Source organism: Crinia signifera, chromosome 9 (genome assembly GCF_055691185.1).
Source record: "Crinia signifera chromosome 9, ASM5569118v1, whole genome shotgun sequence".
Lineage (NCBI taxonomy): Eukaryota > Metazoa > Chordata > Amphibia > Anura > Myobatrachidae > Crinia > Crinia signifera.
This window is the reverse complement of record NC_139225.1, coordinates 71,306,040-71,324,555: the sequence shown is the minus strand read 5'-3', so window position 1 is coordinate 71,324,555 and position 18,516 is coordinate 71,306,040. Positions and strand designations below refer to the sequence as shown.

General features: G+C 42.5%; 1 protein-coding gene across 4 annotated transcripts in view; it reads left to right on the top strand.

Moving 5' to 3' along the window:
- NLGN3 (neuroligin 3) overlaps nucleotides 1-17,464 on the top strand; it is a 105,235-nt gene extending 87,771 nt beyond the window's left edge. For 3 of the 4 annotated variants that reach the window (XM_083159195.1, XM_083159193.1, XM_083159194.1), the window contains 5 exons: nucleotides 9,391-9,450; nucleotides 10,659-10,808; nucleotides 11,741-11,926; nucleotides 12,889-13,678; nucleotides 14,833-17,464. In XM_083159195.1, the coding sequence (XP_083015321.1) occupies nucleotides 9,391-9,450; nucleotides 10,659-10,808; nucleotides 11,741-11,926; nucleotides 12,889-13,678; nucleotides 14,833-15,679 (2,033 nt within the window). In that variant the 3' untranslated portion in view covers nucleotides 15,680-17,464. The remainder of the gene's footprint in view (nucleotides 1-9,390; nucleotides 9,451-10,658; nucleotides 10,809-11,740; nucleotides 11,927-12,888; nucleotides 13,679-14,832) is intronic. The other variant, XM_083159196.1, reaches the window with a different exon arrangement.
- Nucleotides 17,465-18,516: the final 1,052 nt, after the last annotated feature.

Here is an 18,516-nt window from a genome sequence, read left to right as displayed (position 1 = left end):
GGCCTACAGTATGGTAGTGTTATTTTTCTTACTAATAAAAGTGTAAAACATGTAGCTTGGCAGAGACATTTAGTTATGCATGCAGCTCCTGTCTGTCTGCCTAGCGTATATATGCAATGTTCCATGCTCACGTTTCATACCCGTGAACTTCCATCACTAAAATGCTCTGTGACCTTTAGCAGATCTCAATGTAAATGTGGATGGTGGAAACCTCACTTACAATGTTGCCGTCCACCACTCCTGACATTCCTCCTTCGTTAACCTTTATACTGATAGTGACAGAGGCTCTGCCACAGAATGTACCTTTCCTGGAACCATCTGACACATGGTTGCAGAAGCCAGAACATCTGTGAGCACAGAGATACGTGCCTCGTGTGTAATTAGAAGATCGCATGATCTCTTATGAAACATTTATTTCATAGGGATCGCTAGCATTCCTTTTATAAATGGTGATTAAGAGGACATTCTAGTTATGTGTTTATAGAATGTTTTTGTATCCCATTCATAGAACCTGTAATAAAATACACATATTTACTATCTCTACAAATGTTGGAAGCTGCAGATAAAATAAAGCAGATATTTCAGGGTATGGGTAATAACCGGACCTGGACAAGACCCCGGACCGCTGCATCAAACGCTGCATTCTGGAGCTTCCAGTCCAGGGGGTGTCCTGTACTGTGGGCGGGGGGGGGCGCTTCATGTGACAGCTGTCACCAGGGAGAGGAGACTTGGGAGGATATAGCCTCCCTGTATGGTCCGCAACGGTCCGGACCACACGTGGAGGCTGTAATCTCCCCTTCCCAATGTCCCTGGTGATAGCTATCACATGCATCCCCCGGACAAGACACCCCCCAGACCGGACACTACAAGCTCTGGAATGCAGATTTTGATGTCTGGTCCGGCTGTCCAGGGTCTTGTCCGGGTCCGGTTTTTACATAGTCCTTATATTTCAGGGGTAGAATTTATATTGGGCTCAATGCAGATGTGGTTGGAGCAGCAGTGATATGGCTATATGGTGATGCAGACGGAGGCATATATTACAAGCAGATGCCTCCTTCTATAGTAGTGAGAACATGGCATCGGATCACTGGTCTCACCACCGGGCGGCTACAGCATCCTTGGTGCCACACAAGCCGCTCTTTGCAAAAGCCAGGTAATCTTATCCAACAATGGAGATCCCTGCCCTCTTTCTTTCCCCTAAATGGCGGTGACACTCCTTTTCACAAACTAGGCTGATGCTGCCCCTCTCCACCGCACAGACAGCAGCAGGCTGCCAGTCACTGACAGTCTGCTGCTTTCCTACTTCCAACATTGCAGGATCTGTATGCACACGTGCAAAGTACTGATAATCAGTATTTTGAGCATTCCACATCAATTGCTAACAGAACCTCATAACCATTACGCAGCAGTCTGTGCAATGGGCAGTTATTGCTGACATCACATAATAGTAAGATTTTAGAATGAGAGCAGCGAATTATAGAAATTCTCAGAATTGTCTTTTTTTGTTCTCTTGTGACTGTCTGACATAGACCTCATTATTCTTAAATGGCCTGATGCAGAGGGGAGACTACCATTGGCACAGCAGGTGCAGTGCTTCGGCCCCTGAAGACTAAGGGGCCCACTGCTGCCCCTGTCACTCTCTTCCTGTCACCCATTGCCATATTGCATGTTGTGATTTGGGTTGGGGTGGAGGAGGGGGGCCCAAATTATATTTTTGCACCTGGGCTCATCACCCACAAGTTTCACAACTGGCCTGATGCTTAGATGAACATAAACCCTGGGTCAAGCTTGGGATCCAACCCGCGGGCCGCAGTGTCCCAAGGAGGTGGTGGGTCTTAGGGTAATACTGGAACATTTAGTTCATCTCACCCAAAATCTTGATACATCTCCCCCCAGACCATTGTCACACAGGTATCATGTTCCACTGTGCCAATCCTAGAATGGCTTGGTGCTGGTTGCTGTGTTTAAAGGAGGGTTCCATGGTCTTAGATCCTTGTGCTAGCAGTAACAATCCCTAGTTACAGCATAGGTGCTAGTTGTTAGTGTCAAAAGGGGGTTGTGGGCTGCACCTGGGTGTCATCCGCTGAGGGGTGTCACCAAATTGCTGGCTCCTGCTCACAGTGTAGAAGCCATCACCATACCTCCCAACTGTCCCGCTAAACGCGGGAACGTCCCAGTTTTTGGGGACATTCCCACGTCCCTCCTGCGGCTGGCAGTCTCCCGCTGCCGGAGGGGGGCAGTTGGGAATCCCCCCCAATCTGACAGAATAGACGCTGTGCGAATGCACACAGTGTCTAGTCAGAGGCGCAGTGGCCGAAAACGGGGGCCCCCTTTTTCTGGCGCTTGCGCAAGTGTCCCTATTCTTCCCATGGAAAGGTTGGGAGGTATACATCACTGCAGACAAGGCAGTCACCGTGTTCAGTCAGCATCTCACGTATCCATAGAGTGATGGGGGTCGGAACACTTACCTAAGCCCCTCCCATTAAGCCACACTCCAACCTTTAAGCCACATCCCCTTTGAGACCGCAGTGGGTGTTCAAGGGGTAAGTCATGCTACTGGTGCTGGTTACATATCTTATAGGATTGTTATTTTTTTCATCTGTTTTTTTAATACTAAATATAGAACAGTAATTCCCAAGTTACTGTCAAGTTAATATATTTACTTTAGCCTCAACAAGAAAGGTTTATGGGTACATTTACTAAGTGGCAAATTTTCTGGGGTTTTGAATAGCTGATCATCATTGTTATGGGGTTTACAACTGACCAAGCTAATGGTGCTCTGACCAAAATAAATGGAAATAACCACAATAAAATGGAGCATTTAAAAAGCGATGAATCATAATACACTTATAATGAGGACAATGATAAAAGTAATATTTTAATGTTGAAAATGATCTTAAAGGGGATATATTATTATTTTAGTAACACCCTAATGACGAGACCTGACATAGGCCAGGTCACCATGGTACACCCCTCTGCTCCTGTCAGCTGCTCTGCTATATTCCACCCCCTGCTCTTTATCATCCTCTCTGTCTGCTGCTCTAGCCCCTCCTGTGGCTGCATTCTCACCTCTTGATAGGTCCTCCTCTCTTTCTAGGGTCTTACCCATCATTTTACCAGTGGAGGCCATTGGAGGAGGGGTTATGTGCCCTAGCCCTCACTGCACATGTATGTAGTAGACAGGACAAACTTTAGGGGATTATTATATCAATTAGGGAGGGAAATATTTTTTAATTGTATTAATAGCGAAATATTGTTTAATAATTTTATTTAAAGAGGCAATAATAATTGTTAATTAACAATATTGCCCTCAGAACAGTAAAATCAGAAAACTACTGTTTGATGCCTCTCTCATATACATACAGTACTAGGCTAATGCTTACATGCCCCAACCCTGCCATGTCCCACATGTGCAAAGCCAGTGGCACAGTATCAGGGAAATCTCAGCTTGCTTATTAAACTCTCACTATTGGATGCATACATACTGACATAACAAACGACAATGCAGTAGTCGAATTTTTCATAAAACAAAACTAATAATCAAAACTAAAATATAATTTCAAAAACTAAAAGCCATTGATGGGTATAAAGTACATAATACAGGTTGAGTATCCCTTATCCAAATATCCGTTGTCCAAATTATTCAGAAAACCATAGTCTCCAAAATATACTTTTTCCACTACTGGGGACATGATATGTAACTGGCACTACCGGGGACATGATATGTAACTGGCACTACTGGGGACATGATATGTAACTGGCACTACTGGGGACATCAGTAGCTGGCACTACTGGGGACATGATATGCAACTGGTACTACTGGGGACATCAGTAACTGCCACTACTGGGGACATGATATGTAACTGGCACTACTGGGGACATCAGTAGCTGGCACTACTGGGGACATGATATGTAACTGGTACTACTGGGGACATCAGTAACTGCCACTACTGGGGACATGATATGTAACTGGCACTACTGGGGACATGATATGTAACTGGCACTACTGGGGGACATCAGTAGCTGGCACTACTGGGACATGATTTGTAACTGGCACTACTGGGGACATCAGTAGCTGTCACTACTGGGGACATGATATGTAACTGGCACTAAATATGTGCAAGAAAATTATTGGCATTCAAATGCAGTGCCTGAGATGGATTCGGTATGAAATCCCGACGGTGAAAATCCCGAATGGGTCAAAATACAGACAAGGACAAAATCCTGACAAGGTCAAAATCCCGACATTTAATATCCCGACAAGGTCAAAATACCGACATATAGAATGTACAGGTGAAACAGTCAACATGACTTTGTCGACAGGCCACGAGGTCGACATGGGTTTTCTCACTGTTTTTTTACCCGAATGTCGACACGGTCGACATGGACACAGTTGGAGGTGAACCGCAGCCCCTCGCAACGCTCCCTTCGCTCGCAATGCATCGGGCACGGTGCCTCGCTGTGCTCAGCACACAATTTTATTTTCCCACCACGCCCTAGTGGATAGTAGGGCATGAAATACCGCCTGTTGGCACATTTTGGGTCAAAAAACTGTGAAAAAAAACCATTTTGACCTCGCAACCTGTCGACACAAAGTCATGATGACTATTTCAACTGTACATCCTATATGTCGGTATTTTGACCTTGTCGGGATTTTAAATGTCGGGAATTTTGTCCTTGTCCGGGATTTTAAATGTCGGGATTTTGTCCTTGTAGGTATTTGGACCCATTCAGGATTTTGACTGTCGGGATTTTGACTGCATCCCCCTGAGATAGTACACAAACTTTGTTTTATGTTTTAAAACCTTGTTTCATGGACAATTAAAATATATTTGTGTGTATTTCATGTGTTTGATGTGCTTATACAACATAAATGCAAGATACCTCATTCAAATATAAAAATATTTCAAAAAATTTAATAATCCGTTATCCAAAATGCTTCTGTTCACAAGCATTTTGGACAAGGGATACTAAACCTGTATTTGTTTGGATATTTTAGGAATAATGCTTCTAAAGAAAAAACATAAACTATGAATATACAAATCTTATGACAAATCAGCAATTCCTATAAATATGTTGTACTCTCTAAGAAGAGTTAGATGAGTGTTAATGTGCATTTGTTTTTGTGTGTCTCAGTGTTAGCCTGTCCCTTTGTTGATGTAGTCAATCCCTATGTAGATTACAGTCACAATTCATAGATATTTTGTTAAAGGTGTTTATAGAACCTTTAACTACAGTACAAAACAATAAATACATTGTCAGTATGCTATACACACAAATATATATATATATATATATTTATATATATGTGTATGCATGTATGGGATACGGTCATTAGGTCTACAACAACTAGGTCGACAAGCATTGGGTCGACACCACTAGGTCGACATGCAGCAAGGTAAACATAGGTCAATGTCGACATAGGTCTAGGTCGACATGACATTAGGTCAACACAAGCATTAGGTCGACATGGGCTAGGTCGACAGTCAAAAGGTCAACATGTGGTTTTTCACAGTTTTTTTGAGCCGACATGTGCCGACAGGTGGTATTTCATGCCCTACCATCCACTAGTGCGTGGTGGGAGAATAAAATAGTGTGCCGAGTGTAGCAAGGCACCGAGCCCAAAGCATCGAGAGCGAAGTGAGTGATGGGAGGGGATGTGGTGCACTTCAAACTGTGTCCATGTCAACTGTGTCGACATTCGGGTAAAAAACAGTGAATAACCCCATGTCGACCTAGCCCATGTCGAGCTAATGCTTGTGCCGACCTAATGTCATATCAACCTTGATCCATATCGGCCTTGACTCATGTTGATCTTAACCCAATGTTGACCTAGTGGTGTCGACCCAATGCTTGTTGACCTAGTTGTAGACCAGACGATCCACACCCGCATGTATATATACATATAGTCTATATATGTCTAGTGTCCGTGCAACTCCAAAACAGTGCCATCTGTTGGCAGCAAGTGAAACTACATCTACTAGCTTTCGAAACTTTTGCTTCGGGCGAGCTTACTAGTGTGTATATATAGAATACAAATAGAAGAAAAGCAAATCAGTTTAGTGTGATGCACTCCTCACACCGAATGAGGAGTGCGTCACACTAAACTGATTTGCTTTTCTTCTATTTGTATTCTATATATATTAAATCAGTTGACGGCACCCTCAACCAATTGGGGCAGATTTATATATAATAAATCCCCATTGGTGGGACTATCTCCATTCATAATTGCAAACACTTACAAAAATTTATAAAATCTACCACAGATGGTGCGGATCGCCCACTTTCTCTCCACGCAATTAGTGTGTATATATATATATATATATATATATTTCAAATCATTAATAACAGTAATGTTTCTCTCAGTTTGCAAAACAGATAGATATTATAAACAAGGTTATGGCTGATAGGGATATTGTCAAACCTACATTTTCAGGGGTCAATTCAATAAGCTGTGAGTCCCCTTGTTCTGTGAGTGCAGTGTGAGGCTCCCGCAGGTGTGGTGGTTGCAGTTGCTAACACTGGTAATTCCTTGGATGCAGCAGTGATAGCACTAAGGCCCTTATTCAGATCTGATCGCAGTACAAATTTGTTTGGAAAATGGGCAAAACCATGTGCACTGCAGGTGGGGCAGGTGTAACGTGCAGAGAGTGTTAAATTTGGGTGGGGTGTGTTGAAACTGAAATCTAATTTGCAGTATAAAAATAATGCAGCCAGTATTTACCCTGCACAGAAACTATATAACTCACACAAATGTAACTCGCTCTGCACATGTTATATCTGCCCCACCTGCAGTGCACATGGTTTTGCCCATTTTCCAAACAAATTTGTACTGCAATCAGATCTGAATAAAGGCCTATATGGTAATGCAGACGGAGGCATCTATTAAAAGCACACAACCTCCAGTTGCAGTAGAGAACTGGCCTGCTTCCTAGAACACAGCATTAGATCTTGGTCCCACCATCAGACAGCTTACAGCACCTATAGTGACGTACAAGCCACCTGTCCAGGGATCTCTGTCATACGACTGAGATCCCTGACCACTACCCACACCCTAAATGGTGGTAACATGTGGTCACTCTTGCAACCCCAAATGACACTATACTGACAGTCAGCTGCCATCCTGCGCGAATGCAGAATGGGTCCTGTGCATGCACAAAGTACCAAACATCGGTACTTTGCACATGATTGTGGAGATAAAGCCTCCTCTGAATGACACCCCCCATATGCCATACTTGAGGTAACTTTTGAGTTTTTGTTTACAGCACAACAGAGCTTTGTCTGGAAAAAAATAAATAAATAAATCCGTAGTGAATTCTGCACATTTATAATGCTGTGCTTTTACAATGGCAGGTCGCCCCTCTCGCAGCTAATTGATTTGACCCCTCAGGCTGGTTTCACACACTCCGGCTCCTGCCGGACGGTGAAATCCCGCACGGCCAGGGAGCCGTGCTGCACACATTAGTTGTGAATGGACACTATTGTGTCCATTCACACGGGACGGCCACGGCCCGGCTGCACGGCTGCAGCCGGATCCCACCACTGGAAGGGACGGCTGCCGGGCTGTGGCCATCCCTTCCATGATAAACTAGTGTGTGCGGCACGGCTCCCTGGCCGTGCGAGATTTCACCGTCCGGCAGGAGCCGGAGTGTGTGAAACCAGCCTTAGTGTAGCAATGTTTTACTGTTTTGATTTTTTCTGCTATGTACTATCGTTGTCAAACTTCTTTGCTTGAACTTTTTTTTTTTAGTGATCTGCAGTTTTTTATAATGCACAAATTATGTTCAGCGATAATCACAGAATTATGTTTTGGAAGCAGTCCACTGTCCCAAACTTTGCTTTTATTAACCAGGACCTGCCACTCTTATGAAGCCTAAAGCTCCATACACACTAGAAGATAAAGTGAAAGATATCTTTCATAAAGCCCATTCTGAAATATATATTTTATCTTCTAGTGTGTGCGCTTGATGTCATTAACAATGCGTGCCCCCGAGTGTCATTAACGACCCCTTCTCCTGTCCAGCATGTCTGGATGAGAGAAGTCCTCGTTAACGAAGGCCATGGTGCAGCGGCAGCACGGTCATCTCTCCCCCCACCATTGCACACCTCGGAGTCGGCATCGGCAAGTGTGTATGCACTTGTTGATGCCGCCGCTAATATTGGGGGTCGCCTAGTGTGTATGGGGCTTAACTTGAGCTGGCCTCTGATTGGAGCATTGCAATTAGTGTGCCAAACCCAATGAGGTGGATGGTGCTGTCACTGTGTTATCATGGAGACCGCAAGCTTAATATCTCCAGCACCACCCTGGTATCTATCTTTAGTTACCTGTTCTGACCTACACAGCCCCATATATTAACCACAAAACTATTTACATAACCACTCATGACTCTTGTAGAACCATGTAATGCAAGATAATGTGTCATGTATATTGCGCCTAATTCAGCATGGATTGCTAATCAGAAAATTCACAGTGGACTGCAAGCAGAAAGCCACCACCCGGTCTAAAATAAAAAAAACTCCCTAACTTTGCCATATGTGCAAATGTGAGTAGGTCTGAAGGTTCCAGAGTAGGTCTGCCACGGAGACCGGCTGGATGTGGTCATAGCTGACATCAGAGACCTACGACCACATCACGTTCCACCCCCAAACGCCGGCTTCCTGTTAGTCAAACTGCAGCTACAGATGGAGTGCATGTTATCCTTGCAGGGGCTGGCAGTCGAATTGCCAGCCACCGGACGCACGCCCCGCCACCTTGTCGCCAGTCCCCCACCTCCCCACTTCCGCCCCTAACCCTGCCCGTCTCTCTGAAGTGAGGCAGGGTTTGCATCTCCTGCCGCACGGTAACTGGGAGGCATGCGCGTCCCAGTGAGATGGAGCGCCATCTCACTGGCGGGGGCAATCAGGCGAGCCCCGGCACTGGCTGAGAGGCGCTCCATCTGTACATTACACAATGCGAGCGATTTGCATGTGCAGTCGTTCGATAAATGCTCAATTTGCAAATTCTCTCATTAGTGATCCATGCTGAATTAGGCCCATTACAAACATCATCTCCAAAAAATTTAAATGCGTTCATTAAGGGTACAAAACAGACTTCCTATACACTATTACACACATGCTGTAGATGGCACAAAATCTTTGCCTATATAAAATAAATCAAATGCCATTATCAGAGCTATTTACCTTTCCCGTCCCTTTGCCCTTTTTGGAACTTGTGCAGGCCCCAACCCCAGGGAACATTGTTATGTAAATCTCTGTGATTTAATGCCCTCATCTGAGACGTCCCCTCCAACCCCAGGGTAAGAGCTCATTTCCTATACACTTTAGACCTGTTATCTCTTGAATTCTCTTGTTTGTTTCTGTTTACTCGGCTCGGTCTCCTGCTCTGCTCAGGACCCAGCGCTAAGAAACAGGGGGAAGAGGTTTCGGATAATGACGAAGACGAGGAAGGAGGTATTTGCTGGCTGAGGCTGATGCATGGAACCTGTTATCATCATACTCCCCTCCCATCCATTTTGCTCCTTCCCTCCCACCCATTACAAAATAGGTCAGCAGGATAAGCCTGTTTATCGTGCATTTCTCATCTAAACTTTATTATAGCTTCCCGAATTCCTCCATGACTCCTTGTTTCCCCATTTTACTCTTTCCCATTCTTACAATCGGATTTGCACCTTTCCCTCCTAGCATTTTTAATGTTCCATTTAGGAATGTTTTGTCTTGACGGGCTTGGAGGGTTTTAGTATCACCTACTGGGTAGAGCTCCAAAGCAGCTTTCAGCCAGGAGTGTGGCTTTATATTAATGTATAATGTGGGTGAAATCAATAACACATTGTATAACAGAATGTTGTCTGTCTATACCTTGGAAATAGAATCAGGTGTTTACAGCATATCACCCCATATCCCCCTTTCTCCTGTCCTATCACCCCCGTTCCCCTCTCTCTAGTACTCTTATTTTGATTTAATTGCTAAATTTGATTGCAAGCTTTGTGGGTGAGGAATATGGCTTGAGTTCTGGTTCCATCCATAATAACTGTACATACCATTGCAATATATAGACCTTTTTTTCCCTTTCCATGTTATCCTCACATACATTTTTCCAGGGTTTTATCTGAGGTGATGCTATTTCACGTAGGTTCTGTTTATTGTGAAGTGTGTCAGTGCAACTGTACAATCGCCACATTTCTTTGTTTGTGTTCATAGACCTTCTCCTGTAAATAGGACATTGCTGTATGCTGTGTCTGTTACTGGGGAATTCATTTCACACCCTTGTCGTAATGTTCCTTCACAGGACTGTGCCTGTTCCACCAAGGTGCTATCTGTCCGATCAAATATGATGGAAGCCACAGTCCTGAGAAAATGCTTGTTTACTTTTGGCATGTGCTGCATGTTGGCTCGCTTGGGCATTGTATGCTGTGGGAGGGGTGGTTATGCTGGGAAAAGCTGTGCTTATGTGTATGGGAAGTTGTGGGTGCAGCATATTTAGTAAGTACTATGTACTTTTTTGGAATTTACAATGCTACTGTTTACAGACTGAGAGGGGATGTTCTGATTTATGTGGGTGCTGAATTATCTGTGTGAATTAGACAGCTGTTGTATACTGGTAGGTTCTCTGTTCTTAATGACTAGTTTAGGCTCCATTAGTTTTGCTTTTCCTTCTGCAGATATCCGGGACACAGGAGCCAAACCGGTCATGGTGTACATTCATGGAGGGTCCTACATGGAGGGCAGTGGGAATATGATTGATGGCAGTGTGCTGGCCAGCTACGGCAACGTGATAGTTATCACCCTAAACTATCGTGTGGGAGTTCTGGGTTAGTTATGAATTCTCTCATTATATTATTTATATATGTATGTATTATTTTTCATTTGATTTCTTCTATAATTTACCTTTCTGTGCAGTCACCCACCCTAAATCTTCCGAATGTGCCTTTGGAATTGAATGGAAAAAACATTAATTAATAAAGCTATTTATTTATCATCCTTAGGGCACTATCAGAGATAATAGATCTCCGGAAGAAATGAAAATAGGGATGTTATTAATAGCGTATTCCTTCTCTGAGTGTTCACTTCTTGTCTCCCCTAGATCGTCAACATTTTGTTTTGTCGTTTCTTATATGATTACTTTGTAAAATTCTAATTTGTTAATATATGGCTAAAGGCTTGATGTACAGAATTCATTTTCTAATTATATGTTTATACTGTATATCCTGCTGCAGAAATAATGACGGGTAACACTGACTGCAGGCTACCAATCAGGAATTTGTCTTTAGAAAGTGTCTATATATATATATATATATATATATATATATATATATATATATATATATATATATATATATATATATATATATATATATTTCTGCATCCATTCCTTTAGTGTTTTTTTTTGTGTGTAATAAGGTTTGTATCTTGATTAATGTATCAGACACATAACACATTAACATGTATCTGCTGTACAATACACATATATATGTATATATGATATCTGTTTGGTCAGTATCGTGATTCATACCAGGAGTGCCGCACCATAGAAGCTGCATGTTATTTACCCTGTGAAGGCACCCGGGCTATCGTTTATATTACTAGGAGTGCCAGACCCACGATGTATGTGTATATATATATATATATATATATATATATATATATATATATATATATATATATATATATATATTTTTTTTTTCTCATGAGAGCTTACACTCTAAAACAGAAATATCTTTGATTGAAATATTTCTTTTTCCAGGATTCTTGAGTACTGGAGATCAAGCTGCTAAAGGAAATTACGGACTTCTTGATCAGATCCAAGCATTGCGCTGGGTGAGCGAGAATGTGGCTTTTTTTGGCGGTGACCCTCACAGGATCACAGTGTTTGGCTCTGGCATCGGAGCATCTTGCGTCAGTCTTCTTACCCTCTCTCACCACTCTGAAGGTATATATGGAATTTGTTCGTCCCTATTTCAAGTCTATTCAGAATCTTCGAACTCTTAAAACTTCATCTTGAATATTACTAGAACAGTATTTGACTCAGTATCATTGACCTCTGTTGACACTACTTCTAATATAACATCACATTGTACCATCGCACTATACCATGTTTTCATGACTGTATGCTGTAACTCCTTGTCTGTGTGTCTGTTCCACAACATTAAAGGTTTATGGATCACCTGACATTTTACCATGATTCCATCAGCATCGATGTCTGTGTTTGGGCCAGCTCTGAAGGTACATTAATCGTCAAGGTCCTCAAAAAGAGCATCCTTTTACTTTGTGTGCCCCTTTCATGCTTTTAACTCCTGGAACTCCTTCAGCATTTATGTTTGTTCCATTTTTGCCTGTCCTACTTCATGGTTTTATATTGTTTGTCATCGTCTGCCTTATGGCTCTAACACATTTTTCAAATTGTTACATTTATATTATACTATTTTCACAAAAATGTATCTTTAATTACAGTCTCCTGCTGCCACCTATTCCATATCATTTATTTCCTAACATTTACCCTCTTCCCTTGCTATCGTTCTCTCTCCTTCCCTCTACTCTTATTCCACAAATTTTCTCCATCTCCTCGTCTTTAAAAAGATCCTCTTGTGCTGTGTTTTCTTCCCTGGCACACACTGAGACCAGCTGGGCAGGAAGTTGGGTTGCTGATCTCTTTGTATCTGTGTCTGTCTTTCTGTCTCACAGTGTCTGAGGCTGGGATGAAAACCAGAAACACCCACTTCAAAGGCATGAACATTGTATGTTATCCTGATGATATGATTAATTGTACAGTGCTGCACAAACTGATACTGTAGTAAAAGCATATCAGAGTAAATCTTGCATATTAAGCAGGTAGAATGTCATGTTATGTCATGTTTAGTATAAATGTGTACATGACCTGGTTTTTTGTAACAGGACTGTTCCAGAGAGCTATCATACAGAGTGGTTCCGCCCTTTCCAGCTGGGCTGTTAACTACCAACCTGTGAAGTACACCCGACTCCTTGCCGAGAAGGTGGGCTGCAATGTATTAGACACTGTGGACATGGTTGACTGCTTGCGCCAGAAAAATGCCAAAGAGTTGGTGGAACAGGATATTCAGCCAGCCCGGTATCATGTAGCCTTTGGTCCAGTCATTGATGGAGATGTCATTCCAGATGACCCAGAGATTCTTATGGAGCAAGGAGAGTTCCTCAATTATGATATAATGCTGGGGGTCAACCAAGGGGAAGGTCTCAAGTTTGTGGAGAATGTGGTGGATGCAGAAGATGGTGTTTCTGGAAGTGACTTTGACTACTCAGTGTCTAACTTTGTGGACAATCTGTATGGGTACCCAGAAGGTAAAGACACCCTCCGTGAGACCATCAAGTTCATGTACACAGACTGGGCGGACCGAGACAATCCCGAGACTCGCCGCAAGACCCTAGTGGCTCTATTCACTGATCATCAGTGGGTAGAGCCATCTGTAGTGACGGCTGATCTACATGCCCGTTATGGCTCGCCCACTTATTTTTATGCCTTTTACCATCACTGCCAGAGCCTGATGAAACCTGCATGGTCTGATGCAGCTCATGGGGATGAGGTACCCTATGTATTTGGTGTCCCTATGGTGGGTCCAACAGATTTATTCCCCTGCAATTTTTCCAAGAATGATGTGATGCTGAGTGCTGTAGTCATGACATACTGGACCAACTTTGCCAAAACTGGGTAAGCAAATAAAGAGGTGTGTCTTAAAAACATAGAGCGGTGAATGTATGATCCTCTGTTATGGGGGAGAAGTGATATCAGCACACATGGGGGGGAATTTACTAAGATGTGTATTCTACTTCACATGTGATGTTTCTATGGGCAACCAATCAGATCCTGTCTACTATTTTCTAGTGAGTGTTAAATAAATAGGAAGTAGATTCTGATTGGTTACCCATAGCAACATCACATGTGAAGTAGAACACACATCTTAGTAAATTTCCCGTTATGTGCACTGATACAGCTTCTACCACATGTATGATAGTGACCCTGTCATTATCTGCACTACATTCTGTAAGATAGGACGCTGATGTGCAGGGCAATTTAAGAGCAGCCATAGGCACTTCCTATTCCAACACCTGGAGATATCTATTTTGACAGCTGCCACCATTAGCAGCCATTCTTACCTGGCATCTGCTGGCTCCTGGGTCCACGGAAGATCTTGCATGAGTAGCAAGATCTCACGCATGCCCAATGAGCTGCCTGGGGGAGATACTCAGCACTAGACTGATGCATTGGGGGGCTAGCAGCAATCAATGGTGTATCCGAGATGTTAATACATCTCACTGCTATAATACATTTACCCCAGAGTCTGATAATATATATTTTTAAACTTTTGGAATGTTTTGGTTCTGGAACACGGGCATTAGTTTAGGCAAAATAGAAATGTAATTGAGTCTCGGGAAAACATGTAGGAGCTTTAGTTCATGAAGAAATGTATATCATTATATGCCCCATGTGTGACATCTACGAGCAGTGTTTTACATATGAAGGACAGTGGCAGATTCAGTGATAGCATAACATATGATTTTGGGCATTGCTCTCCATAGAATGACAGGCAGCAGAGAGAATCTTGAGTAAATGGCCATTAAGCAAAAGTCACTAATAACAATGGTAAAGTATTAGATATGAGAAAGACAACAAGGGATCTTCCTGAAGATCCAATTCGATTCTTAGCTGTAACTAGCATACCAGAGCCTAATTTTGTGTATACAATGTGAATGTTATTATAAGGTCTTATTAGAGTTACTATCTGTCTTTCAGGAATATTTTTAGGCAGTTATATTAAAAATCTTTAATGTCTATTTAATTAAACTGCTATTTTTCTCATCTAGTGATCCCAACAAACCTGTTCCACAAGATACCAAGTTTATCCACACAAAGGCAAATCGCTTTGAAGAAGTGGCATGGTCTAAATACAACCCGCGGGAACAATTGTACCTTCACATTGGCCTGAAACCACGTGTGCGTGACCACTATCGAGCAACCAAGGTGGCATTCTGGAAGCACCTAGTACCACATCTATACAATCTACATGATATGTTTCATTATACTTCTACCACCACCAAGGTGCCACCATCAGACACTACTCAAAATTCACATACCACACGCAGGCCCAAGCCTTGGGATAATAAGCGGCCAGCTATTTCACCCACCCTTAATGGTCCATCATCCAAGTGGAACCCAGAACTGGACCCAGTGGACCCAGTTGTGATCCAGGATCCAAGGGACTATTCTACAGAGCTTAGTGTCACTATTGCTGTGGGAGCTTCTCTTTTATTTCTTAATGTGCTGGCTTTTGCCGCATTATACTACCGTAATGATAAGCGACGTCAGGACACACAGCGCCAGCCTAGTCCACAGCGTGCCTCAGTCACGCGGGATCCATCACACAGTCCTGTACCTCCTGAGGAGCTAAATTCTCTACAGATAAATGCTGGACACCCTGATTGTGAGGGTGGTGGAGTCTCCAGCCATGACAACCTACGTCTGGCCACACTTCCTGACTACACACTTACTTTGCGTCGCTCACCAGATGATATTCCACTCATGACACCTAACACCATCACCATGATTCCAAATTCTCTGGTGGGACTGCAAAGCCTTCACCCATACAACACCTTTTCTGCAGGCTTCAACAGCACCGGCCTCCCGCATTCACACTCAACCACCAGAGTATAGCACCCCACCACTTTGCACTTCCCCCTTATCTTGACACTAAACCTACATGAAGTGTTTGAGACAAGGGAGAAGCTAAATGACACATTCCATACCCCCAAAGAAGAAGGGGGACAGGTGTGGGGCTTTGCTTCTATGATGGAACGGGTCTGTTCAGTCATGACTCATCGAGAACACACTTCCTCTGTGCTCTTGTTTCCTAAAGTGCTTTTACCCTGGCGGAGGCACATAGAGAGTGCAGGAAGCTTAGCCAAGGAAATGATTTGCTTTTACAGACAAAAGGTCTGTAATTAAGAAAATGGAGATTATGAATGGAGAAGAGGCAGGAGGAAGACATGTCCAATGTATTTTCCCATCCCTTCCCAACAATATCTACGTCATCTATCTCTACCATTTTGTCCATCCAATGACCCCCCATTTACTACTGTCTTTAAACCTGGAAAAACAGAATTAATGAGGTGCAGTAGATGCAATGTCGACTTTATTAGCATAGGTAGTTTGGAGTAAAGGGTGTTTAAATCTTTTAGAGATAACATTTCTAAAAATGTTGATGTTTTTAGGAATATTACAAGATTGTTTCCAAAAGAAAAGAAAATGACAGTGGCCACAGATAAAATAGATGACATTGGTTTACCTCATTTACTTACCCCATTCAGATCTATCCCAACTGTGTGCCAAATTCATACCAGCTATAGAATGGGGCTGAAACAATTGTCCCAGTCTCAATACTACCTTAATCATTCCAGTGCCAAAAATCTACAGCCAGGCATCTTGAACATACTGTAATCATTGGTTTCCAACATGCAATACACATCATCGACAATGTGTCTATAGCTATGACTGAACTAAAGGTCCTAGCAAATACATCCAGGCATTGGCTTCCCGGGATCTGTAGGTCAAGGGAACCTAGAGATCATATATCATCTACAACAGAATTAGTGTTTTGGCCTCCATTTGAAGTCGAGAGTAAATACTCAACAAAAACTTAATTTGTGCCAAATCCAACAACTATTTCTACAGTGGGGAGATCTAGTAGGACAAGTTCGTTTAAACAATTAGTCTGTCATCCTCAGTGATAGCCACTTAAAAAAAGCCTATTTTTCAGTCCTCAAGTGTCTAATGGTTTGTGATCTTATACTCATAGATGTGAACGTGGACTGTAAGGTCGATTATTCGGAATGAAGACACAATAAGGGGTATTGGTTTTAAATTCCACTGGGAAAGACGTGACAGAAATATTGTCTGGTTAAATAATGACATTTTGAAATAGAGCTTTGAGCTTAATATGTATAGAAGATTTTAAAATGGATTATTATACAGTGATTTCCATGGCAGCAGTCACCTTATACTGTTTTTACATAAAATATGTATTTCATACACAAAGTTTCCTACCTCTGCCTCCTTGGATAAGTTTGTATATGGGTGTAGAACAAATTCTTTGTGCATGTATGTGGGTATATGTATGAGTGTGCGTATATATGTATATACATATATATAAGCATACACAGGAACACTAACAAACTGTTGTACATATGAATACTCACATAGATGTTTGCTCCCCCCTCCCTCCCACTTCTTCCTCCAAACAGGGCCCAACGCCTTTTCAGCTTTTCTACCATTTACCATGATTTTTGGACATGGGTTTTGTGACACAGAGGGACACCATGGGTTCAATTGACAGTTTTGTGACACAGAGGGGCACCTGGGGTCAGTATTTATAGAATGTATTTATACTGTATCACAGGAGAGTAGAAAACATATTCCAAATAAAGAAAACTCATATTTTTATATGCTGGTCAATTAATCTGTTACTTGGGTATGGGATGGTGTATACAATAATATAAATGCAAGTTGTACAAAACACAGATTCATTATCCATTAGCAGATTTGCAGGTGTGTTGCTTGTGGTGTTAAAACAGTAACAATCTTTGGTTACATTTATGTTCTATGTTCTCATATACAAGGATTACTGAGCCAGAGATGTTGGCAACATTACACACCTGTTATATGCAGGGTTATGGTATAGGGCAGGGGTAGGCAAGTAATTTTTGATGGAGTCCGGAAGTTTAAAATTATTTTGTTCGAGGTCCACAAAAATCACACAATGAGATATTTTGAATGTAATTAGTTTTTATTTTGATGTAGAAACGTATACTAATTATTACTTACTTTGTAATGTACAACTGCTTAGTAGTAACATACTGCATTTCTTAAAAGGAATTTTAACTATGATCGCAACCCGCGACCAGACAAAAAAACAAAACATCTATTTTCAAACATTTGCTCATCAGTGGTGAGGTAGGGGTGGGGGGGCTGAGGGCTGGAAAACCTTCCTGCTCCCCCTGTATATTAAAGATAATAGGACACCACAGGCTGCTCCCCCTGCATACCAAAGATAATAGGACACCACAGGCTGCTCCCCCTGTATACCAAAGCTAATAGGACACCACAGGCTGCTCCCCCTGTATACCAAAGCTAATAGGACACCACAGGCTGCTCCCCCTGTATAATAGTAATAGGACACCTCAGACTGCCCACTCTGTATAATAATTACAGGACACACAGAGACTGCTCCCCCTGTATAATAATTACAGGACACCAAAGACTGCTCCCCCTGTATAATAATTACCGGACACACACAGACTGCTCCCCCTGTATAATAATTACAGGACACCACAGACTGCTCCCCCTGTATAATAATTACAGGACACCACAGACTGCTCCCCCTGTATAATAATTACAGGACACCACAGACTGCTCCCCCTGTATAATAATTACAGGACACCACAGACTGCTCCCCCTGTATAATAATTACAGGACACCACAGACTGCTCCCCCTG